This window comes from Primulina tabacum, chromosome 11 (genome assembly GCF_025594145.1).
Source record: "Primulina tabacum isolate GXHZ01 chromosome 11, ASM2559414v2, whole genome shotgun sequence".
NCBI classification, from domain to species: domain Eukaryota; kingdom Viridiplantae; phylum Streptophyta; class Magnoliopsida; order Lamiales; family Gesneriaceae; genus Primulina; species Primulina tabacum.
The window spans coordinates 31252464-31278801 of record NC_134560.1 but is presented as its reverse complement, the minus strand read 5'-3'; the positions used below and the strand labels follow the sequence as shown (position 1 = coordinate 31278801).

The following is a 26338-nucleotide window of genomic DNA, read 5'->3' as shown; positions in this document are numbered from 1 at the left end:
AGATTTGCAGTTGGATTACGTCGTCTTAATTTTGGACCTTACATACTCCAATCCATGTCGTACTCAGAAAACGGGTATTAATGTGGTAAGAAATTAAAATGATGAGTTGTTAACGAAAAAGGTGCAAAATGGATGGTGTATGGTTATTGACGTTCAAAGGCTTATCTTAGTCACTAGAAACGATCGTTTTTCCTTTACCCTTTATTGATCAGACATTGGAAATACTAGCTAGAAAAACTTATTTTTGTTTTCTTGATGTTTTTTTGGATTATTACCAGATAGTCATTGCTCAAGAGGATAAGGTGAAAATGATTTTACATGCTCTTTCAGAAAATTTTCCTACAGAAGAATTCATTTTGGACTTTGTAATGCTCCGGATACGTTTCAAAGGTACGTGCTTAGTAGCTTTACTGAGTATAGTGAGAACTGTATGGAGGTATTTATGGATGATTTCACTGTTTGAAGGTATTCATTTGACAATTGTTTAAATCACTTGTCTAGCATTTTGAAAAGGTGCATGGAAACCAATTTTATTTTGAATTACGAAAAATGTCATTTCATTGTGTTGAAGGCATTGTGTTGGGACATGTGGTTTTTTCTAGGGAATAGAAGTTGTTTAAGCAAAAGTTGATATGATATGATCACAAAATTAACTTATCCCGCTAACGTTTAGGAAGTTTGAGGTTTTCTAGGGCATGCATGTTTTACCATAGGTTTATTAAGGAATTCTCTCGGATCTCTCTACCAATGTCCAAGTTACTCCAAAAGGATGTACCTTTTGAGTTTGGGAATATTGCATGGCGGCTTTTGAAAGTTTAAGAACATGTTGACCATAGCACCACCCATGATCCACCCACTTGATTAGAATTTGCCTTTTGAAATCATGTGTTATGGAAGAAATTATGTTGTGGGAGCTATTCTAAGCCAGCGAGTTGATAAGAAGTGTCATATCATATACTATGCTTAAAAAACGTTGGATCATGCACAGTAAAACTATATCACTATGGAAAAAGCTTTTCGAAACTGTTTTTGCTTTAGATAAATTTGGATCATATTTGCTTGGCTCTAAAGTTATTTTTCTTTATGATCATGTAACATGAAATATCTCTTGGCAAAAAGTCGTCAAAATCGAGGTTGATAAGATGGATACTCCTACTCCAAGAGTTGCGACATCGAATTAAAAGATCGGAAAGGAATTGAAAACCTGGTAGTTGATCATCTGAGCAAGTTGGTAAAAACAAGAAGATGTTTTGCCTATTTCTGAATTTTTTCAAGATGAGCAATTGTTTAAGGTAAATGTATGATTCCTTGGTTTGTACACATATTTAATTACATGGTTACCAGAATTATAACTAATATTCTTAGAAAATCTCGTAAGGTAAATATTTGTTGTGAGGCAAAGTATTATGCATAAGATGAACTCCATTTATGGAAATTTTGTGCTAATCAAGTGATTAGGAAGTGTGTGCCTAAAAATAAATATAACAATTTTGGATTTTTGTCATAATTATGCGTGTGGAGGTTGTGTTAATCAAGTGATTATGAGGTTTGTGCCTGAAAATGAACATAAGCCGATTTTGGTTTTTTTCATAATGATACATGTGGATGTCATAATTATGTATGTGGAGGTCATTTTGGATAGTGGGTTATACTGGGAGACACATTTTAAAGATGCCTATTTGTTTTGTAAAAGTTGTGAAAAATATCAAAGAACGGTTTCATTGTCTCATAGAAACGAAATGGCCCAAAACCCAATTCTTATGCGTGATATTTTTATATTTGGGGCATGGATTTCAAGGGGCCGTTTCCTTCATCGGGAGTTTATCCTTACATTTTGTTGGTAGTTGATATGTTTCAAAGTTGTTAGAAGCAAAAATAACTAGGACTAACGATTCTAAAGTTGTTTCAAGTTTTATCAAGTATAACATTGTCAGGAGGTTTTTAATCCCAAGGCGCTAATCAATGATCAAGGAACATATTTTTCAATCAAACAATTGAAGCTTCGTTTAAAAATATTGGGTGTATCTCAGGGTGATCATTGCCTATCATCCACAAACTAATGGCCAAACCAAAGTTTCCAATTTGGAGATCAAGTTTATTTTAGCAAAAACAGTCAATCTGAGAAGGAAAGATTGAAGCCTTTGTCTAGATGAATTTTGGGATTACTGGACTGCGTACCAAATTCCAATATGGGATGTTTTCTTACAGGTTAGTCTTTGGAAAAATGTGTCATTTGCCAGTGGAGATTGAACATAAATTCTTTTGGTGGTAAAACAGTGCAATATGGACTTGGAAGAAGTGGATGAATCGAGAAAGTTGCAACTGCAAGATTTGGAGGAATAAGATCGAGGCATATGAGAATTCGAGAATTTATAAGGAGAAAACGAAGTTTTTTCATGACCATACGATTTCGCGGAAAAAATTTATTGTTGGCCAAAAATTATTGTTGTTCAATTCTCAGCTAAAGCTCATGCCAAGTAAGCTTTGTTCTCAATGGATTGGTCAATTTGTTGTTATTCATGTGTTCCCCTATGGTGTAGTGGAAATCAAAAGTTAGGAAACCGATAAAGTATTCAAGGTGAATGGACATCGACTGAAAGTGTTTCGAGAGGATGAAGTTGTGTCTCACATGCTAGAAATTGAGTGGGAAAACACTCATTATTTGGAAACTTGATGGGACGAAAAATGTCGAGCATAACAACGTTTGTGCTTTTGGAAGGCAACCATATTTTTTTTCTAATTATCTTTTATTTCATTTTCTTTTAAATTTTACATTTCTCTGGATTATATACAAGTGTTGTCACCATTAAGCAGAAGATAATATATGTCAAGATGTATTGTGCTAGTGGTGATTGTAGTAGCATGCCTTGTAAAAAAACATCTTTTGAAATAGTTTTTTTTTTTTTTAAATCGCTCTCAATGCAGTAGATGATTTCTATCAAGACATGTCCATGTCTTATAAGAATGCATCTTCTAAAATTGAAACAAGGGCAAACAAATTTTTTAATTTTATTTTCCCTTTTTTTAACTCTATAACCCCTACCATTTCCTATTTATTTTCACATGCAGCCTCTAGTATAACACCACAAAGCCACCACCTCTCCATGGTCTCATCTTTCACAACACTGCTGGTACAACACGAGCACCACCACCGCAGCAGCAACACCCCTATCCATGATCCAAATCGTTGTTAGCGCTCCCTTGTTCGTAAAACACATCACAACCCTACACTATTTGTTTACAATATCACCACCGCAGCAGCAAACACACTCACCATATTATCACCAGTAAACAACCAGAGCGCAACCACCGGTGCAGCACCGTGACCACCACCTCGCCGCGTCAAGCCAGGCGAACCAACCCCAGTCCATCGTCCATGCTACTATTTTCTCACAAAACCAACGCTTGCTTCAAACTGTTGATCGCACCCACTTTTATTGCAACCAGTGCACTATGCAACTACCACGGTTCATAAACTCCAGCACATTAGTGAACGACTAGTGCAGCTCAATCACTCTGCTAACACGCGACCACAAGAGCATCAGTCTGCAACCCACCACCCAGTCTAGTTCCGATTCTCATCAACAGCGTGACTGTCGTTCAACCACATGATGAAAACTCTATGATGTCCCTTACACCTTCTCTTGTAAGTCAATTGATTGAGTTTGCATTGTCGATATTTGCTTAGCTGTTAAAAGTTGATTTACTCTCATGCTACTAAGATTGTTTAGATTGGTATTGTGAATTGTTATGATTAGTTGTTGAAATATTCATCTTTTGATGGGTAGAGGAACTAGTGAGTCAAAAAAGAAATTTGGCAATCCAAACTGAAACATTCACTACTCGTTTTTCTTTAAATTATACTAGAATTTTTTTCTCTAAACCATTCGGTCGAACTACATACACATATATATAGAAATATTTTGCACCGTTTAAACATAACCTCACCAACTAATTGTTTGAAAATCCCAAAAATACAATTCAAAACGTGAAAACATATATCGTTAACCAAACTTAAATTAGCATTTTTCAAAATAAAGCATAAAGATCTTAATACCTCAGACATATCTCAAAAGCATCATAAGTCATAAAACCTTCAAAGTAAACTTAAATCATAAAAATAATTGCGAAAAAACTAGCGATGGTCCTCGGGTTATGTGCACCTTCAGTCCAGCTAGTTCAACCATCAAGTCCTCCATCAAAATCATGCTCACCCGCATCGATCACACCTAGTGAATCTAATGACTCAGCAAAACAAAATCATGATAACAAGTGGTACATATACAATCACATGCATCAGTAAATACTTTTACTAAAAATAGCTTTTCATGAATATGCACAACTTTAAACATTTCATCATACATGTATACGTTTTCCTTTAATTGAATTCAGATCGTTAATTGTGATTTCATTTCAGCTGTAGGTCAATGGATCCATCTACGTATAACTATGGTACCAGGCGGCGGGGACATCAGCGACACTCTCACCCATCAACTGAGCTTTGACCTTACATATCATCATATCATTTCGATGGAAATACGATCATCAGGTTCCCTATGAGGTCTTCTCCCGTAAGCAGGCTCCCTCTGGGGCCTTTTCCCTTACGATATCCTCAATTGTATCCTTTTATGTCACAATCAAGTGTCCTCCTTCAAACTTTCATCATTTTCATCATTATAAAATTTAATGTTTAGATATATCATTTTTCTTTTAAACCAAGCATGCAACGTGTCTTTTAGCATTAACATTTCATCATAAAATTCCATAAATATTTAAAATAAACTTTTTAACATTCATTACAGCATTCAGGGCACTGAAATGACGTCTAAAATTTTTCAGGAGCAAAATGACTGTTTTGCCCCTGAAACCCTAACTTTCTCAATTTATCCTTAGACCTTAAAACGACGACCCAAATTCATCCAAACTTAACATAACACCTTAAAATACACCCATAAATATTTCTTAAACATAAACTTACGCACCTCGACTAATTTCCTGATTCGTTTTAAAACTTAAATGTACTCCTCGGTTTTAACCCGAATTGACTCGAAACTTAAAAAAACTTTTCCGAACCTAAACAATAGCTTATTAACACACAAACATACCATATACAACCCAAATAAAACAATTTATAACCATAGAACAAGCCTAGAACCTTGCTGGACAATTTTGCCCTTAATTGAACAAACCCTAGTCTTACAATCCATGCGCCCCCTTCGTTCCTATCTCTTAGCCGACCCAACCAGACAATAGATAAACATCCTAGGACCTTGACCGAGCACCTTAGACCCTTCCTAGAACAGAGCTACAATCCATGCAAGCACAACCCTAGAACTAGTGCCATCGTTTGACTCGCGCGACCCTATCTTTCTGTTTCCGTCCTTGGATTTGCCCCAGCCTTCCCTTGAGGCACCTAGGACCATGGCTAGACCCCATCAGGGCCCATGATCACGTACCTACAACAGCTAAAATCCTGATTCTTCCGAGGACACAAAACGCAAACCCTAGCCCCCTTTGATCTCAATTTCTGTTCAATATTTTGCCCTACCTATACAGCCCTTAAAACATGCACCTAAGGACCCGTTAAACATATTGAAAAAAATCCCTTCCCATAGCCCTACCATGGCAGCTCCTTTGTGCATCATAAGCAAGAGTTTTAAAAGATGAAAACTTTATTTTTTTCATGTTATGCCATAAAAATGAAAATAAAATAAGTGTATCATGTTTTTCATACAAATATGTATCAAAACATAAAATATGAAGAGCAGCAGCAGCAGTCAAAGAAAAGATCTAGTCAACCAACTTTCGAAGGACCTGCTGACAAAAGAGCAAAGAAGTGAAGAGAAGTAAGTTCAGTTAGATTGACAGTTGACATTCTTTCATTCTTGGTTTGTACGAATCTGTACAGTTGAAGATTATTTTATCTACAATAATTTACGATAGTTTATCAATTCTTGATATATATTTTGTCAAACACCAAAAAAGAGAAATTTTTGGAATTAGAATTTCATAGTTTGACAAATAAAGCTTTCGAAGATTGCAGAACTGATCAGCTCAAATGAATTAATAGATCTTAAACTGAAGTTACCCAAACTGATAATTAATGCACTAATAATCGAAGCCGAACTGATTGAAGCTAACTGAATCTGTATAGATAACTGAATTATAATTAGAACTGATCGGCTACATAGTCAACTGATAATCAGTCTGACACGTCATCATTTAAGTGCGGATCCAACAACCGGCAAATTGTACATAATAAGACTGTAACTCGTAGCGAGAGTGCCGCATATTAGAATGCCATAGTGTACTATTGTCAGAAGGATGTTGAAATGTTCAGAAAGGACAAATCAATGGATATGAGTCATTTAACGCACTCAATGTTATCGTTGGAAGCAAAGCCTATAAATAGCCATGGAGTCCAGCTGAGACAAGAACTTTTGCGCAATTATTCTACGTGAATTTTGAATTCAAGCATACAAGTTCAGTTACGATATTCATACAGAAAAGCCCACACTTAACAGATATATTTTATAGGTTTCAGGCTATCATCTGAGCTAAAACACTAGAACATTACATTGTTGTATTCGACCTCTTAAGATCGGTTGTGCTAAGAAAAAAATCAGTTGTATGCTAATAAATTGTAAAGATTATAAGAGTTTTAGTTTGGCAGTGTTTAACACTGCCAAACTAAAGTGGGTGATTACAGCCTTTGTATTTAATCAAATTATTTTAGTGAAAATCATATCCTTGTGATAGAAGGGATTATATAGGAGCATTTGAAATCTCCGAACATCCATAAAATCTTTGTGTTCTTCACTTCAGTTATTCGTTGAGTATTTAATCTATCAATTGGTTTATTTCTGCACTTAAACTAGCTAACTGACTTATATCGACAACAAGATTCCTGGATTCAGTTTATCACTAAACTGATTCACCTTTATCAAAAAAGAGTCAAATATGTTAAAATGTTTATTCAACTCCCCCTTCTAAACACTTCGACCCTTCAAATCGATCCTAACAAGTGGTATCAGAGCAGTTTAGTCTTGTTCTTGAATATTCTCTATTCATACGTCTTATCACCATGTCTTCCTTCAACAAAATTCCTATGTTCTCTAGAGAAGAATTCGATGATTGGAAAATCAGAATGCAGACTCATTTAGCTGCACAAGATGACGACATGTGGTAAAAAAAACCACGTGAAGAGTGGACAGCTGAAGACAAAAAGAAAGCAAACTTGGATAATGTGGCCAAGGATACTTTGTACAAAACATTGGGCAAAAATACTTTAAGCAAAATAAAGATGTGCAAAACTACCAAAGAAATTTGGGAAAATCTGATTCAGCTGTGCGAGGGCAATGAGAAGACAAAGGAAAATAAACTTTCAGTCGTAGTACAAAAGTTTGATAACATCAAAATGAAGGTTGGAAAATCAATGAACGAGTTTGATTAACGAGTCAGCTGCATCATAAATGAATTGAATATACTAGGGAAGGTATATTCAAATAAAGAAGTTGCATTGAAAGTTGTTCTTGGACTTCACAAAAAATGGGATGCGAAGACAATGGAAATGAGATAGTCCAAAGATCTCAACAAAGTGGAATTACACGATCTATTTGCAGATCTCAAGTCATACGAATTTGAACTACAGACGAGAGAGGGAGAACCATTGACTCCACCAGTTACAACTGCTCTCAGCGCCTTAAAATCTGAATAATTGGTTCAACTGAAAAGTCTGTAGAACAGCTGAGCAATGTTGCCATGTCATTTTTTTGTCAAGAAGTTTGGAAGATTCATGAGAAGGAATCAAGGTTCATTTCAAAGACAATATCACAAGAACATATCTAAAGAAGAACCAAATGCTTGCTAAAATTGTGGAAAAAATGGACACTTCATTGCTGACTCTCCTAAGCCAAAGAAGGATAGGCGACATTCAGCTGAAAAAGGAAAGAAGCCACTTGAGCACATGAGAAGAGACAAGGATGATAAAAAAAATCATTCAAAAAGAAGCATGAAGTCCTGTTAGCTGAAGAAAGAAAGTCCAAATGGGCAGAAATTGATAGTGGTGAATCACATTCTGAGAGCTTGAGCAGCTCTAGTTGTGAAGATAAAGCAAAGTGTTTGATGGCTGATGACATAGAACTGGAGTCAAACAGTGAACTTGTATTTGATTTCAGCTCAATTGATTTTACACGGGAAGAACTTATTTCAACACTTCACAACAAGGTAAATGAATATCACAAGCTTGCTCTCTCATTTGAGAAGGTCAAAACAAAGCAAACTGATCCCCAAGACAACAAAACTGAAACTGATGAATCAATTGAATTGTTGAGTCTGGAAAAGGAGATAGCTAAGTAGAAAGCTGAAATGATTGAGAACTAATCTTTGATTCAGCAGTTAAAACTTGAAAATTCAAGACAAACTGATCTGATTCGAGCTTGGAATAATCCATCAGTAATGTTGACTGAAATGCAAGATTTATAGAAATTAGTTACTGATGAAACTGGTTTAGGCTTTAATATCCATGTTGAATCTTCTACTAGTGATACTATACCAAATTTGATTATGTGCGAAGGAAAATATATTCACTTTGTAAAATCAACTATGGTACATGAACCTTCAGAACAAAGTAAACCAGTTGAGCAATCAATTGAAAATAAGAACAAGGCTAATAAGTATGGAATCAGATATATCCCGATGAGTTCAAATGATTCGCGAAGCTGGTCACCTAAACGGTTCAGCTATAAAAACCAGAACTCTAAAAGTGGCTATTCTAATTATTATACTAGTAAGCCTGTCCAGAAAAGATATCGGATGAACAACCGTTTGAACAAGGTTAAAAATCATATTATTTCATCTGCACACAACACATCAAGCACACACAAGCCGGGAAAAACTATCCGGAACACAACAACTGGAAAGTCAGTTAGACTGGTCTATGTCTGGTTTCCCAAAGGACTAATCAGTTTAGGACCCAAATAGATGTGAGTACCAAAATTATCCATTGTGTGTGACTGTAGGTAACAGGTACATCAATAAATGATTCAATTTGGTATCTGGACACATGACAGGGGATGCTGATTTTCTATCCCAACTGATTAAGTATTCTGGTCCTAACATCAGTTTTGGAGACAACTCAAAAGGTAGAACCGTGGGTAAGGGTAATCTTATCCATGGAAATATTATTATTAATGATGTCCTACTCGTTGAAAATCTGAAATATAAATTGATTAGGATTAGTCAGTTATGTGATAATAATTTTTCAGTTCAGTTCAACAAACAAACTTTCACAATTAAGAACTCAACTGAGGACATCATCATAACTGGTAATCGATGTGGTAATACTTACAAGGTAAGTTGAACTAATCAACCTAATGCACCAATATGTTTTGTAGCTTCAAATTCATCTAAGAACTAGTTGTGGCATAAAAGGTTGAACCACTTAAATTTCAAATGCATCGCTCATCTGAGTAACCATGATCTTGTAACTTGCTGCCTAAGATCGATTTTTTTCAAAAGATAAAGTTTGTTCATCATGTCATTTTTGTAAACAAGTAAGATCTTATTTAAAAAATAAGGGTAGTAAATCTTCCTCCAGATACTTAAACTGTTGCATATGGATCTTTTTGGTCCTATACAAATAATGAGTTTAGGGGGAATGAAATACATCTTGGTAATTGTTGATAATTTTTTAATATTTACTTGGGTTATTTTTTCAAATCAAAAGATCAAACTGCTGCACAACTGATTAAGCTTTTCAAAAGACTTTTAAATGAAAAATCAGTTGGGATTGACATAATAATGTCTGATCGAGGGACATAATTTTTCAAACAAAATCTTTCTCAATTTTTATAAAATACTGGAATTAAGCACGAGTTCTCAGCAGTTAGAACACCTCAGTAAAATGGTGTAGCTGAAAGAATAAATCGTACTTTTAAAGAAGCAGCTAGAACAATGCTTGTTGATTCCGATATATTTGGTTGCAATCGTTTTATTAACAATAATGGAAAAAATTATCTGAAACAATTTGATGCTAAATCTGACAAAGGAATATTTCTTGGTTATTCTTCGGTTAGCAAGGCTTACAGAGTGTTTAATAAGCGTACTTTAATCGTATAAGAATCAATTCATGTTGTATTTGATGAATCTGCACTAACTGATAAGCCAACTGATCCAGTTGAGCTAACTTATCGCTTAACAAAAATTATCTTGGAGGATGATAGTGAAAAAAAGGTTCACATCAATCGAAACATATAACAATCACCAGGACCTAAAGTGGTGGATCCAACAGTTGAACATGAAGCTGTTCCTCATGATCAGTTGGTGGAACAACACGATGATATTCAAATACCAACTGAAACTGCTGCAACTGAAATTAATAGAAATGTTCAGTTTCAAACTCAAACAGTTGCACAAACTGATCTAACAATTTCCAACTACAGATGGAATAAATCACATCCACAAGATTTGGTGATAGGTAATCCATCTGATCTGGTAAGAACTAGAAATCAAACATTTAATCTATTTGTACACTCAGCATTTGTTTCTCAATTTGATCCAAAAAAAATTGATGAAGTTCTAGCCGATCCTAACTGGATAAATGTTATGCAAGAAGAGCTTAATAAATTTACTCATAACAATGTCTGGACTTTAGTTCCAAGACCTCTTTCAAAATAATTATAGGTACAAAATGGGTTTACAGAAACAAACTGAACGAAGATGGTTCAGTTGTGCGTAAAAAAGCCAGGTTGGTTGCACAAGGATATAGGCACGAGGAAGTAATCGATTATGATGAGACATATGCACCATTTGGACGACTGGAAGCAATAAGAATATTCCTAGCATACACCTCTTTCAAAAGCTTCAAGGTGTACCAGATGGATGTTAAAAGTGCATTCCTAAACTGTCAGCTACAAGAATAAGTCTATGTTGAACAACCACCAGGTTTTGTAAATCACTCAACAAAGCATTGTATGGTCTCAAACAAGCTCCCCGAGCTTGGTATGAAACATTATCAAATTCTTAACTAATCATGATTTCATAAATTTGAACAGTTGATAAAACACTGTTCAAATTTACAAAGAAAGATCATACTTTACTTGTGAAAATTTTGTTGATTACATTATTTTAGGTCGACTAACCCCAAATTATTCGAGAAATTTGCTAATTTAATGCAAAAAAATTTCAAGATGAGTATGATGGGTGAGCTAACATTCTTTCTTGGCCCGCAAGTGAAGCAATTGGAAACTGATACATTTATCAGTCAAACCAAATACACAATGGAACTGCTTAAGAATTTTTGCATGAAAACATGTTCAGTTGCAAATACTTCAATGAGCGCATTAATTAAATTAAATAAAGATAAAGGGGGAATATCAGTTGATATGTAACTTTACAGAGGTTTAATATGCTCTTTTATTTACCTAACTGCAAGTCGTCCTGATATTGTGTTTGCTGTTTGCATGTGTGCTAGATTTCAACAAATCATAATCGCATTTTTCAGCTACCAAACGTATATTGAAATATCTTAAACGCACAAAAAATGTGGGCTTATGGTATGCCAAAGACTCCTCTTTCAATTTAGTTGGCTATTCAGATGCAGATTATGCAGAATGTAAAATTGATAAAAAAAAACACCAGTGAATCATGTCAGTTTCTTGGAGAAAGACTGAATTCCTGATTCGGCAAGAAGAAAACATCCATAGCAACTTCCACAGCTGAAGCGGAATATTTAGCTGCTAGAAGCTGCTGCACCCAACTTCTTTGGATTCATCAACAACTGAAAGATTATGGAGTCATCGCAAAAGAATCACCAATATTTTGTGACAACACTAACACAATTGTGATTACATACAGTCCAGTTCTTCACTCCAAGACAAAGCATATCAATGTCAGACATCACTTCATCATAGATCAGGCTCTTAATAAGAAGATCATAATGTAATACATTTCAACTGAACAACAAGTAGCAGACATATTCACCAAGGCACTACTCGAGACTAAGTTTTCTTATTTCCGAAATATTCTTGGATTGATTGATTTATCTTAACATGTTTAATATTTTTGTATATTGATTCTTTTCTAAGATTCAGTGCAGAAAATAATAAAGCATTAAAGGGAAAACAACATTGAACTAAATAAATTTTTATTGATAGAATTCAACTTTTACAATACATATTTCCCTATCTACTGCCTCTCTCAATTTGATCAACCAAGTAGTTAACGCACCAGTAGAGGTCTTCAGAAAATCCTCTGAGAAGGCAATCCTTCTTAGAACATTCTACTCCTCGAGAAGCATCAGCAGGTAGTCCACCTTCATCCTTGAAGATGTCAGCAGCTTGAGCAACACAGAGTCGCCGCTGATACTTATTTTCTATTTCCACTTGTTTCTTCGTGACAACAAGTCCTTCCTCATGAAAAGACTGCAGTTCCTAGATCTTGTTCCAGGTAGACAGCGTCCTCTCAAATACACTGTCCTCTATCTTGAGCTTTCTCGCATCCACTATGGAGTGCATGAACTCTTCTGCCAAGTCCGGTTGCTGAGAACTGCTTGCTTTATCCATTTGTTACTGCCTTGATTAATATTATCTGCTGAAATATTCAAGTGAGTTCGTGACTAACTGGTTTGCTCTTATTTATAGAATCAGAACCATACGCAGAGTTGCAATCATTACTTTTGATAGAGGATATGAAAATATCTTTGTCAGACATCGACGGTTCATTCTCCAACGATGAGAATATTTTCACCTTATTTATTGCATATATTTAGGGGGAACGTTGAATTATAATTGGTTAATTGATAAGACAATTAACAGTTTGTCTTAAACCGAATTGATTTTGTTTCCAACTGATCATTCAGTTCCTGACCTAACTGATCTTAACATATATGTCAAATTAATATCAATTCGGTTGAGATTCCACAATAAATTTTGTGACATTCAAAATACTTCATTAATCATGTTATTCATTGAAATTTAATTGAAAATTTGATCCCTAGCAGTTCAATCGACTCATTTTCCATATTTACATATGAAGTAAACGCCATATATTTAAATTAATCTCGGACTGCCACATGTTCAAATATAACATCCACTCATTTTAAAATTCTACTGAAACATTTATTTTTATTTTATTTTTTTAAAAGCTAAGGCGTAGAATCCACACGCTAAAAAACATTTAAATAAATTGATCACGCTTTTAAAAGGTCATCCAATCTCTGGAATGTAAAATAACTGCAATTAATTAAACCTTTAAAAAGAGATCAATCTCTTAGTCTATTGATTTAAAAACGAAACTCGATCAGATAGTAAAAGTCTGATGAATGGACAACGTATAACAAGGTTCAAAAACATTTAAACGTATTGCTTAAACTCATGTCTCATAAACATAATATGCGGAAGAAGCAAGGTCCTTGGGTTTCCACGTACAACCCCAACTCATCCTACTCAGTCTTCAACGCCTCCAGTCTCCTCAACTGAAAGATCACCTGCATCAATCACACCTAGTGAGTCTAAAGACTCAACACATCTCAACTGTCATAACAAATACACATACATAACATTAAGCAGTGAAAAGTACATTAATTAAAATACCTTTCATTGTCTTAAAAGCATGAACTTAAACATATCGTAATATAGCATAACGTATCAAAACATATCTCAACATATCATCATATACGTGTTCGTTTTCTTTATTTGAATTACATTCATCAATTGTGACTTTCGTACCAGCTCTATCGTATCTGCTCTATTCGATTGATCCATCTACGTATAACCGTGGTACTTGACGGCGGGGACATCAGCGACAGTATTACCCATCCACCGAGCCTCGGCCTTACATGTCATCTTATTATCATATTCCTATTAGTCACAACCGACTCCTTTCCTTCAAAAACATGTCATCGTATTCATCACTTATAAAAATCATGCATATACGTAAATTTTCTTAAAATCAAGCATGCAACGTATTTTTTCCATATTTACATAAACATTCATGTTCATGATAACGTGTACATTTAAAACATTTCAATTTGTGATCAGGCACTGTCAGGACTGCTAACTCGACCCACGTGCAAAATGAACATTTTGCCCCTGGTAATCCTAAATGACCGTTTTACCCATGGACCTCAAAATTTCGACCCGAGGTCAACAAAACCCCTCAAAACATATTTATAATCATTTCGTAGACATAAACTCGATCATGTATCATAACTTATACAATTCGTTTTAAAAATTGGACCGAGGTCCCGGTTTTAACCCGAATCAACCCAAACCATAACCAAACTTTCCCAAACTTATACCACACCTTAAACACACCCTACCAGCCCCTAAACAACTTGTTTCAGACCACCTAGGACCATAAGAAAAGGCCATATAGCTGCTGGAAAATTCTGCCCTTAGCCACCATCAAACCCTATGTTGGAACTTTTCAAGTTCACAATCTTGATTTTGATGATAACAAAACTTTTTAATTGTGTTACTAATAATCTACCTTAAGTGTGCAGCATCTAGGATCACTCACGAGCTGTTTACATTGCAAACTGAAGATCCAACTGATCGCACAAAATGAATCAGTCTAACTGTTACGCCAATTGAGCAATCCAGCTGATTGTCCAGTTGATAGGTGGTTCAGCAGGAGAACCTCAGAAGCCTGGCCAGCCGAAGGAGTGTTCAACTGATGAAAAAACCCAGCTGATCAGTCCAACTGAACAAGAGTGAAATCAGTTCAACTGACGAGTCAACTGATTTCACCAGCTCAACTGAAGATCAGTTCAACTGACCAGCTCGAAACATCAGTCAGAATCTTTCAGTTATGGATGAAGACAAACTTTTTCAGTGGAATCTAGCAAGGGAAGTCGAAAATTTGAGACACAAAGTCCAAGAAACAAATTCAGGATGCAACGGATACAACAAATGAGTCTCACTGTACGATCAGTTTTTCCGTCTATATAAAGAGAAGATCAATGAAGACTCAACAACAACAAAAGAAGAAGAGTGAACAAAAAAGAAGCTTTTAAGCATAAACGAGAGAAAAGAAAGGACACACTCATTGCACATCAGCTTTCAGAAGTAATCAGCCCAGAGGGAACTCTTCACAGTTATATCAACTTAGATTAGAAGCTTATTTCCCTCAGTGTGTGAACATCCTTGTTCAGTTCTCACACACAAACACTCTCAATCACTCAAATACAGTCTTGCACAAAGACGTTAAACTTGTGTATGTAGTCTTTGACACATAGACGTTAAAGAAGTATTGACTGGAAGGTGCTGCCTTCAGTCTAGTCTAGGAGTTCAGTTTAGACAGTAGTGTAAGTCCTAGCTGAGTGGGTTTGTACAAAGAGTTGTATAAATCAAAGTCTTCTAGTGGATCCTACCCGAGACGGTAGAAGGGGTGACGTATGAGCAGTTGAAGTCTCCGACCATCCATAAACATATCTTGTGTATTTAACTGTTTAACTATTGTTTTCAAACTGTTTGGATCAGTTAGTATCTGTCAGTTCAGTTGTCATTATAACTGAACTGATGAATGCAAAAACTAATATATACTTTTTCGGTTATCCAGTTTACATAAGATAAAATATTTTCTAATACAATAGTCTTCTTCACGAAGGATTACTTAGAGTTTCTTCTGCTTGGTTTTAAACCAAACTCGATTTAATTCATCGGTGTTAATAATCTTAGAACTGGAGCTATTGCAGCTCATTGGAGAATATTTTGTTTGATGCATCCAAAAGATGCTCAACAAACGATCCTTCAATTGAAATCAGAGCAGGTCGTTCTAAGAAGAACATTTGAAGAAAACTGTGTTTTAAAATTTTACTTTAAAATAGTGTTAAAATCTATTTAAAATTATTTAATACTCTTTTCAAAACTTTTTAAAATTATTTATATGTCCCTCTTTAGTAAAAAGTTGAGAGGATTGGCTCTGCAACTAATATTGTAGCCATTTCTTTAGACTCTTTGCTTAGGGGTTTTAATCAGCTTACAGGGGACTGAGAATCATTTGCAAAGATGCACAGCTAAATTGCTCGTTGAACAAGCTTTCAGTTGCAAGTCTACCAGGTCAGCTGTTCTTCAGAAGAAACTCATTCATGCTAGGATGTTGGTTGATTAAATCACCAGCTGTATTCCAGTTGAGCCTAGTCAGAGTCTGCTCGACCAGTTAGTTTGCGAAGAATTCAAGTTCAAGCAGTTTAACTCGTTCCTCTAGCAAAATGAACTCACAACCGATGCAGCAGTTCAAGCAGTCAAGCAACCAGTTGATGGTATATCCAGTTCTGTCGCATAAACCAACTGATATCTGATATTGTTTAATATATGCTACTGTTGTAGTAATTTTTCTTGTTCAACTGATGTATGTATTTAGATGTAAATACAAGAAAATTTATTTAAATAAACATCATATTTGTTCAGCTGTGTTTCATTGTGACTGAATGGATATTTCCAAATCTCTTGTCTACATTGCTTGAATAATTATAATCTCTGAATGAATTATTATATAAATATCTTTCAGAAACGAGTTTTTATTCAGTTTCGGGGGAGTTTTTTTTCGTTTTTCTCTCAAACTAAAAGTATTGTCAATCAGTTTTTAAAATTCAGTTGTTGAGAAAAATTCTTTCCTTTTCGTCAACTGAAAAATATTTTCTTAATTCTGTTTATCTCTCTTAAAACGTTTTTAATTCAGTTTTGGAGAGGGAGTTTTTGCTTGTTTTCAAAATTTCTTTAAATTTAGTTATAAAGGAGGAGCTTTATAGTGATGTTTGAATATACTAACCCTTGAACTGAATATATTGCGCTTAACTGCTCAAGTTTTTGTAATCATCAAAAAGGGGGAGATTGTTGGAATTTTTCAAGTTCGCAATCTTGATTTTGTTGATAACAAAACTTGTTAATTGCGTTACTAATAATCTACCTTAAGTGTGCAGCATCTACGATCACTCACGAGCTGTTTACATCGCAAACTGAAGACCCAACTGATAGCACAAAATGAATCAGTCTAACTGTTACGTCAATTGAGCAGTCCAGCTGATTGTCCAGTTGATAGGTGGTTCAGCAGGAGAATCTCAGAAGCGTGGCCAGCCAAAGGAGTGTTCAACTGATGAAGAAATCCAGCTGATCAGTCCAACTGAACAAGAGTGAAATTAGTTCAACCGACGAGTCAACTGATTTCACCAGCCCAACTGAATATCAGTTCAACTGACCAGTTCGAAGCATCAGTCGAAATCTTTCAGTTATGGATGAAGACAAACTCTTTCAGTGGAATCCAGCTGTACGTGAAGGTACAACGCCATTGTCTAGTCAAAAGACAATAATGGACGTTGCATTAGAGCATTAAAGACAAAACGTTTCAGAAAGGCAGTCGAAAAGTCGAGACACAAAGTCCAAGAAACAAATTCAAGATGCAACGGATACAACAAATGAGTCTCATTGTACGATCAGTTTTCCCTCCAATATAAAGAGAAGATCAGTGAAGACTCAACAACAACAAAAAGAAGAAGAGTGAGCAAAAAGAAACTTTTAAGCATAAACGAGATAAAAGAAAGGGCACGCTCAGTGCACATCAGCTTTTAGAAGCAATCATCCCAGAGGGAACTCTTCACAGTTATATCAACTTAGATTAGAAGCTTATTTCCCTCAGTGTGTGGGAACATCCTTGTTCAGTTCTCACACACAAACACTCTCAATCACTCAAATACAGTCTTGCACAAAGACGTTAAACTTGTGTATGTAGTCTTTGACACATAGACGTTAAAGAAGTGTTGACTGGAAGGTGCTGCCTTCAGTCTAGTCTAGGAGTTCAATTTAGGCAGTAGTGTAAGTCCTAGTTGAGTGGGTTTGTAAAAAGAGTTGTTTAAATCAAAGTCTTCTAGTGGATCCTACCCGAGGCTATAGAAGGGGTGACATAGGAGCAGTTGAAGTCTCCGACCATCCATAAACATATCTTGTGTATTTAACTGTTTAACTATTGTTTTCAAACTGTTTGGATCAGTTAATATATCCGTCAGTTTAGTTGTCACCATAACTGAACTGATGAATGCAAAAACTAATCTATCCTTTTTCGGTTATTCAGTTTACATAAGATAAAATGTTTTCTAATACAACAGTCTTCTTCACGAAACTTCGAGTTTTTTCCGCTTGGTTTTAAACCAAACTCGATTTAATTCATTGGTGTTAATAATCTTAGAACACGAGCTATTGCAGCTCATTAGAAAATATTTTGTTTGATGCATCCGAAAGATGCTCAGCAAACGATCCTTCACCCTAGTACACCTAACTGTCCAATATTCGAACCTAGCTCACACTAAGCTAGACCAGCCCTGAACCAGACCACCCTAGGGCCAAGACCAAACCTGTGGACCCTCTCCTGGACCAACCAACCCATGTCTATAGCTCCCATACACGCGTCCATGCATGATACTACAATAATAACTCACTCGAGCCCTTACACGAAGCACACCTACTCGTTACACTCTCGGCTCGCAATCGGCCACACATGAACCTCCTTAGACCAAGGCTTGGACCCACCAAGACCTGCACCATGGCCTGGTTCATCCCACGCAGCCTAGCCCCTCTTTCTTACCACACCTGATCGTCTAAGCATCACCAAACACCCTAGAATTCGATCGGCTCTACCATGGCTCGATTCAAATCCAACTCCAGCACCTAGACACCCTTGATCTGAATGTGCACAGCCCTTACAAGCCTTAACCTAGCAGCCCCTTTCATGCATATAATGATGTGATTGATGAGAAAAAGAAGGTATAAGGCGTGCCTTTGCGTATACTAGGCTCGAAAAGTTTTACAATCGCGTAGGACGTGTACCTGAGAGATGGAGATAAATCTTTTGAAAAGCCTAGAGAGAAAATCGAGGTGTTGCTGCATTTTTTTCGAGGGAGGCTGCTGCTGAAAATGGAGGGGGGAGCCATGAGGGAGGGATTAGGTTTAGGGTTATATAATGTAGTGTTTAGATTAATATAATTATATACTAATGAAACAATAATAATAATTATTAAAGGAGTTAAAAGAGTTTTAGGCCCAATAAGCAATAAAACAATCACGACAAGCCCAATAACAATCCCGAAAAATATTTCGTGACATACAAGAAGTTTAGACACTTAATTCTAGTATCCCAATAATCCACGCTTTCGCTACGCTACTCTGATAAAATAAGTGTAAAGTTGTCATTTTGTCTACTCAATCCCAATTAAATTCCCTTCGAAATCCTCGATTGTTAATCGCAACTTAAAACGACCTATCGAGACTTAGTTCTATTTTTCTATGACCTCGAATTTTGACTTTTCTCGTAGTTCCTCATATTAGAAATGGATGTCCAAACTTATCTCACTTTACTTTTCTTATACTATACTCAAGATGTTCATCAACCTATTACATTATCATTTATAAAGTTCGACTTAAGAGATCTTAGTACCAAAATTTACTAATCGACTTTTATCCTGGGTAATATACTTAATGATTAAACCTTATCTCAACCCTATAAATTTATTAGCCTAAGATCCTTGAATCAAATCTTTATCTTATGACATCAAACTAAGCAACTTATTTACAAGTACATCCCAAATATCAAATTGTTACAAACAAATCTTAATTTCGAGAAGTGTTAATGCATAAAACCCAAAATGTACAATATCGATCTTCTACCTAAATAATAAAACCCTTCTAGCATCGATTACAAAATTAAACTATTTATATCCCAATTACAATATAGTTGAGGTCTAAGACCTTAGACTTTCCTCACTGAAACGAATGTCGCATTCTTACCTATCATTAATGCTTAATTAATACTAGCATATAAAACTTAATAAGTTCTCCCCTGTTAATGATGGACTAACACTAATAAATCAACTTCACTTATAACTCATAGAATCCTAGATTCTCCATATCAAGATTTTAGACTTCTTACTCGATAAAATCTTAATATTCGTTCATTTGTAATATATTTTGAACACAATTAATTCCCTTTTGTTTTTATTTCACACAAATTTTCCGTATTAACTCCTATGTCATAAACTTGCAATTCGAACTTACCCAACCCAAATAGTCTTAGGTAACATAATTCCAACACATATATCCGCTTAATCCAAAGTTTCTTAATGACTTTCTAAAATTCCTAAAGTGCCTTTATTTCTTATAAAGCATAACATCTAAATGTTCATGAGTATACCATATATAATTACTTCCAAATATCACGATATTACTAGACTTTTAAGAAAAAAAACATTTTTTTAATTTCTCCAAGACATGGTGTCTATCTCAGTTCTTACATACGCCTCTCAAGTAACCTAACTATCAATCATACATAACAATAAAAAAAAATTAACCCGAACAAAGGTATAATTTAAATTTTTAAAATCATGACTAAAACTTATGATATATCGAACTTAAGTTCTCAAAAATATGTTAACTTAATTTCCAATCCTATAACTAAACTACACTAGTAGAAAAATCGCTTTTTACTTCGCGTATTCAATGAAGTAATAAGGTAGTTAATTGCCGAAGTATATGGACGTGAAGTAATAGATGTACCTTTTACTTCGCATAATAACCGAAGTTGTATGATTGAAATTACTGAAGTCTTTGGCCGGTTTTCCTTCGAAAATCGGTCCAGAATTGGACCGGTGCCGAAGTAAGAAATGTGTTTTACTTCATCGATTTTTGTAAAGAGTGAAGTAATAGATTATATATAACTTTGTCTTAATTATTATTTAGCGAAGAAGTTTATAATATTTTACTTCACAATTTACAATGATTGATGAAGTAATTCATCTGAAAGACTTCGTAGTTATGTATTTTGGTGAAGTAATAGATGCAAACAACTTCACAATTTATCCTATTTGTTGAAGTAAATATAATCTATAACTTCAGCATTTATCCTATTTATTGAATTATTTTATATTATGTTACTTCACAATTTACATTTAGTGACGAAGTAAGTGGTTCGAAATACTTCAAGAATTTGTATTTTGGTGAAGTAATTGTGCAAAACAACTTCGTTTTTACAGAACAATGGTGAAGTAAATTAATTCTATCACTTCGTCTGATTTCCTATTGACGAAGTATTTAATATTATGTTACTTCACAATTAAGAAGGGATTCCACGCTCCTCTGCAATTTCTTGAAGATGCGAAGTGTTGCTTGAGTTCCAACCACCAACGACCAGTATAAGATCCAACTGCTCATCGACCAGTTTGAACATGGCATCTTGTCTCTCCTAAATATAACGGCTAAATGTCAGACAAGATGCACCGAACTTAATGGTTAAAGGACAATCATAAGCATTCTGCACTGTGTTTCACACACACACACATTCATAAATCAAGTCACCAAAACAGAGTCGCTGGAGATAAAAACTCTACGGTTCTTCAAAATCATATCAAGGACAAAAAATTAGGTGTGATATATTTAGAAAAAGGAGAGAGAATTTACTTGAGTTGCATCGCAAATAGTATTGAAACTTATGAAATGGTTGTTAAGATTTTCCACTCCAAACTTGCGCATCACGGTTCTCTCGACTAATTTTCCTGTACGATAAAAGACCAACATCAATTCACATGCCACACAATACTAACATGTTGAGAAACTAAGACACTGGTTTGTAACTAACCAATCTCCTCTGTTTCACCCTTCAACATCGTTGTTTGATTTGCAACACCAACTTTTACAAGGCCTACGTCTGGATCAAAACCCTTGGACACAGCATATTTAAATTTCTACATAGGAAACAATCTCTGCAAATCTGAATACAGAAAATAAAGTTCAACTTCAGCAGCATAAGATGCTCAGCTTGCCTCGAGGAACGCATCCTTGGATGACGAGGATCCATCGAGCTCGCCATTCAAAATATAATCACATACATATGTTGCCTGTAATTATTACAGCATTTCTAAAGTCACAACCACATGTAAACTACTTCTACACCAATCTTTTTTAATTTAAAACATCTGTGGTCGATTGACAAAGATTATAGTTAAAATGAAGCACAAAATTAAGCTTACCTCTGCCATATTCTTTACAATGACATACTTTCCAGCAAAAGAAGCAGTTGCAATAGTCTCTTCGTGAGAGTATTTACCATGGATAATTGGCGTATACTCTCCCTTCTTGTGCTTTTCGACCGAAGTCCAAACCTGTAAAAAAACAAAAGTTTAGAACTCGGGAGAGAGATGCACAGTTTGTCTTGGATAATGATGATCAATAGAACAAAAAATTTTATAGTCAAAAAGTACCTTCGACACCCATGGGCAAGTGGTGTCAACTATTTGCACATTTTTATCATTCAAAACCATCATCTCATCTACAGTAGCTCCAAAAGCAGGGAGAACAACAACATCCTCCTTGTTAACAACATCAAATTGTTTTTTTTCCATTGTCGACAGGAACATTTTTCACGTCCATCTCTTCAAGCTTCTGCTGGTAGATAGTCAAATAGCCAAATTACTACTAGTTATTATCTTAACTCAATTTTCCCAAAAATCGAGTTCACAGGAGGTGACCCAAAACTAATGCAACCCATGAATAAGCCAAGAATCAGGGAATATATTCTGGATTTATATTCAAGGATACCCATGTAAGTCGGTCCAGCATTAGGCAACATAAGCTAGCTAATCTAAGACCAACTTAATGAAATACATGGAATTTGCATGCCAAGAATTTTGAATCCGTGACCCGAATTTGGTACCATGTAAGCAAGGAATTTCGCAAAAACCATTGTGCAGGAGATGTGATCCAGCAATTATAATTTTTCCTTTTGATAGTTATTAAGTTTTATTTCTTTCTACAGATGATTTTACCATAATAATAAAAAATAAGAAAAAGGAAAGGAATTCACTCAATATTTTTAGACCTATATTACTACATATCACAACGCATCAAACACAAAAAAGAATCTTGAACAATTCAAGCACCCGAAAATGTTCCTTGACGTTGATTTTGTTGGTTCTACGTGATTGCCATCAAGCAACCTCGAAGGCAAAAAATCACAACCAGGAATTGAATTTATATTTTCAAGAAAATGAGGGGGAAAAAGAGTGATTCGGAAAGGTTGACCTTAAGGTGACCAAATTTGGGAATATTTCCTTTCAAGCCCTCATTCATATCAAATGGGCACGAAATTTTGTACCAAAAGCCATTCTGCAAGTAAGAATCAAGGAAAAGAAACCTGATTAACAGTGGGGTTGTGAATAATTTCGTTAGTGATCCAAATCTTCTCGTTGGGGAACTGTTTTCTAGCTTCGTACGCAATCTGGACAGCTCGCTCAACTCCCCAGCAAAATCCATAGGCTTCTGCAAGCTTCACGGTAACATTCCCCCAGGTATACTTGTACCCATTCTCCTTCAATTTTTTAATGGTATCGCCTGAAATACTCCAAAAGCATGAATAAATACGAAATCTAGGTAAATTACACAATGGAGCTGAAGTAAATCAGGAAAAAAAAACACTTCCCACCATCTTTCATCAGAAACAGTAAGAGCATGAATTAATGCAAAATAAATGAAATTTCAACGCGACATACTGGTATATTCTTGACCCATTCGCTTGAGAGTCTCCTCTTTATGCCCAAAACCCTTGCGATTGTAATTCTTGCTCCTAGTCAAGTTGTGGCGAAACACCTTCCGTATGTGGGGCGGCGCGGTTTGAAGCGAAGAAGATTGAAATTAGGGTTAATTTTGAAAGAAAACTGTGGATCGATCGAAATGAGTTAGTCTGAAGGATATATGATATAATCGATACTAAATTAATTAAACTTATCGGTTCATCTTTTTACTTCAGTATGAACTTATTTTCCTTATTTTTTACTTCATTAACATTGATATGCCGAAGTAAAATATAATAAAAAAATACAGTGAAGCCCGTGTTTTTAAACATCCAACTTCGTTTGTGTTATTACTGAAGTTATTGGTAATGTATTACTTCGTAATTTATTATTGCCGAAGTAACGCCTGTCGAAGTAAAATTCGATTTTTCTACTAGTGCTAATTGATCAATTTTGCCTTAAGTTGTCATCATTTTAAATTCTTAATTTGTCATTACATTATTCCACTAAAGTTTAAATTTTCAAGCTCAATATTGATTCATCCTACAATGCCCTTGATTATCATCTCTTATAACATTATAACTCAGATATTTCAAGGTTCTAATTATGCCTTCAAGGCTAAATAATCGAAAATTCATGTAATTTAAACCATTTAGTTCTCACTTATTACTAAACAAGTCCCCAAATTTCTTAACCATTGCAAAATTAATTCCTAATTTCCACGAAAATTATCCAATTGGTCCTTAATTTTGAAAATTCTACAATTACTCGTAAGTTTTTTGGCGTTCCTAATGCTATTTTATAGGTTTCCCGCAACATAAAGTTCAATCATCTTAAGCTTATTAAACCCAAATTCAATTCTCCTAACCAATATTACATTTCCATCAATACCTAAAATCCCAAATAATATGTTTTTATACTTCTAAATATCGTCGTATTCTTCGAATCATTATTCATTATATGAAATTCTCAAAAATTAACTCAACTAGTAACCACAAATCATCAGTATTTCCTTAGAAACCTTACATGCCCCAAATGCATTCATAATCTTCATGACTGACTTATGACCCAAAAATTTGACCACCAGTACTACTAACCAAAAATCAATATAGTCAAATCATTTTCAACCTCTCCTAACACCCAAAATTCGAATTCTTAGACAAGTCCAATTCCAAACCTAACCCACATGCAATTCAATCTAGTTTTCAAAACATTTAATCCTTAAATCGTGTAAACAGCTAAACATGTACTGTAAATCATTGAAAAACATGTATCATGTAACATGGAGGTGATAGCATTAAAACTATTTAAAACATTTAAACTTACAGACTTGAGGCTTGACGACTGAGCTTCTGAAGCTGGCGGTGGCACAACCCTTTACAAGAGCCCTTGCTCTGATACCAACTTTAACGTCTACTCATTTTAAAATTCTACTGAAATATTTTTTTAATTAATTTTTTTAAAAGCTAAGGCGGAGAATCCACACGTTCAAAAATATTTAAATAAGTTGAACTTGCTTTTAAAAGGTCATCCAACCTCTATAATAAAATAACTGCAATTGGTTAAACCATTAAAAAGATATCAATCTCCTAGTATATTGATTTAAAAGCGAAATTCGATTAGATAGCGAAGGTCTGATGAATCGACAACGTATAACAACGTTCAAAAACATTTAAACGTATCGCTTAAACCCATCTCATAAACATAATATGCGGAAGAAATGCAAGGTCCTCGGCTTTCCACGTGCACCCCAAACTCAGTCTACTCAATCTATTCAACTGAATGATCACCTGCATTAATCACACCTAGTAAGTCTAAAGACTCAACACACCGTGAACCGTTATAACAAATACACATACATAACATTCAGCAGTGAAAAGTACATTAATTAAAATACCTTTCATGATCTTAATAGCATGAACTTAAATATATCGTAACATAGCATAACATGTCAAAACATGTCTCAACATATCATCATATACGTGCTCGTTTTCTTTTTTTAATTTCATTCATCAGTTGTGACTTTCGTATTAGCTCTATTCAATGGATCCATCTACGAACAATCGTCGTATCTGACGGAGGGGACATCAGCGACAGTATTACCCATCCACTGAGCCTTGGCCTTATATTTCATCGTATTATAATTTTCGAATTAGTCCCGACCAACTCCCTTCCATCAAAAACATGTCATCGTATTCATCACTTATAAAAATTAGGTATATACGTAAATTTTTTTTAAAATCAAGCATGCAACGTATTGTTTTTCCATATTTACATAAAAAGTCATGTTCATGATAACGTATACAATTAAAACATATCAATTTGTGATCAGGGCGCTGCCATGATTGCTAAATCGACCCGCGAGCAAAATGATCATTTTGCCCCTAGAAATCCTAAATCACCGTTTTACCCGTGCACCTCAAAATTTTGACCCGAGGTAAACCAAACACCTCAAAACATATTTATAATCATTTCCTAGATGTAAACCCGAGCATGTATCATAACTTATACAATTCGTTTTAAAACTTGGATCGGGGTCCCGGTTTTAACCCGAATCAATCCAAACCATAACCAAACTTTCCCAAACTAGTACCACACCTTAAACACACCCTACCAGCCCCTAAACAACTTGTTTCAGACATCTAGGACCCTCAGAAAAGGCAATATAGCTGCTGGAAAATTTTTTCCTTAGCCACCATCAAACCCTTGTACACCTAACCCTCCAATAGTCGAACCTAGCCCACACTTAGTCGGACCAGCCCTGAACCAGACCACACTAGGGACAAG

General features: G+C 35.1%; 1 protein-coding gene across 1 annotated transcript; it reads right to left on the bottom strand.

Annotated features, from left to right (window-relative positions):
- Positions 1 to 21036: 21036 nt before the first annotated feature.
- LOC142519738 (4-hydroxy-3-methylbut-2-enyl diphosphate reductase, chloroplastic-like) lies at positions 21037 to 23672 on the bottom strand (the record flags this gene model as incomplete). The annotated part of the gene is given in 9 exon segments (XM_075622765.1): positions 21037 to 21228; positions 21444 to 21538; positions 21622 to 21727; positions 21806 to 21880; positions 22013 to 22144; positions 22244 to 22378; positions 22380 to 22424; positions 23176 to 23372; positions 23531 to 23672. Coding segments are annotated over 9 exon segments (1056 nt in total), but the record flags the coding sequence as incomplete, so codon positions are not given.
- Between the last annotated feature and the right edge of the window lie 2666 nt (positions 23673 to 26338).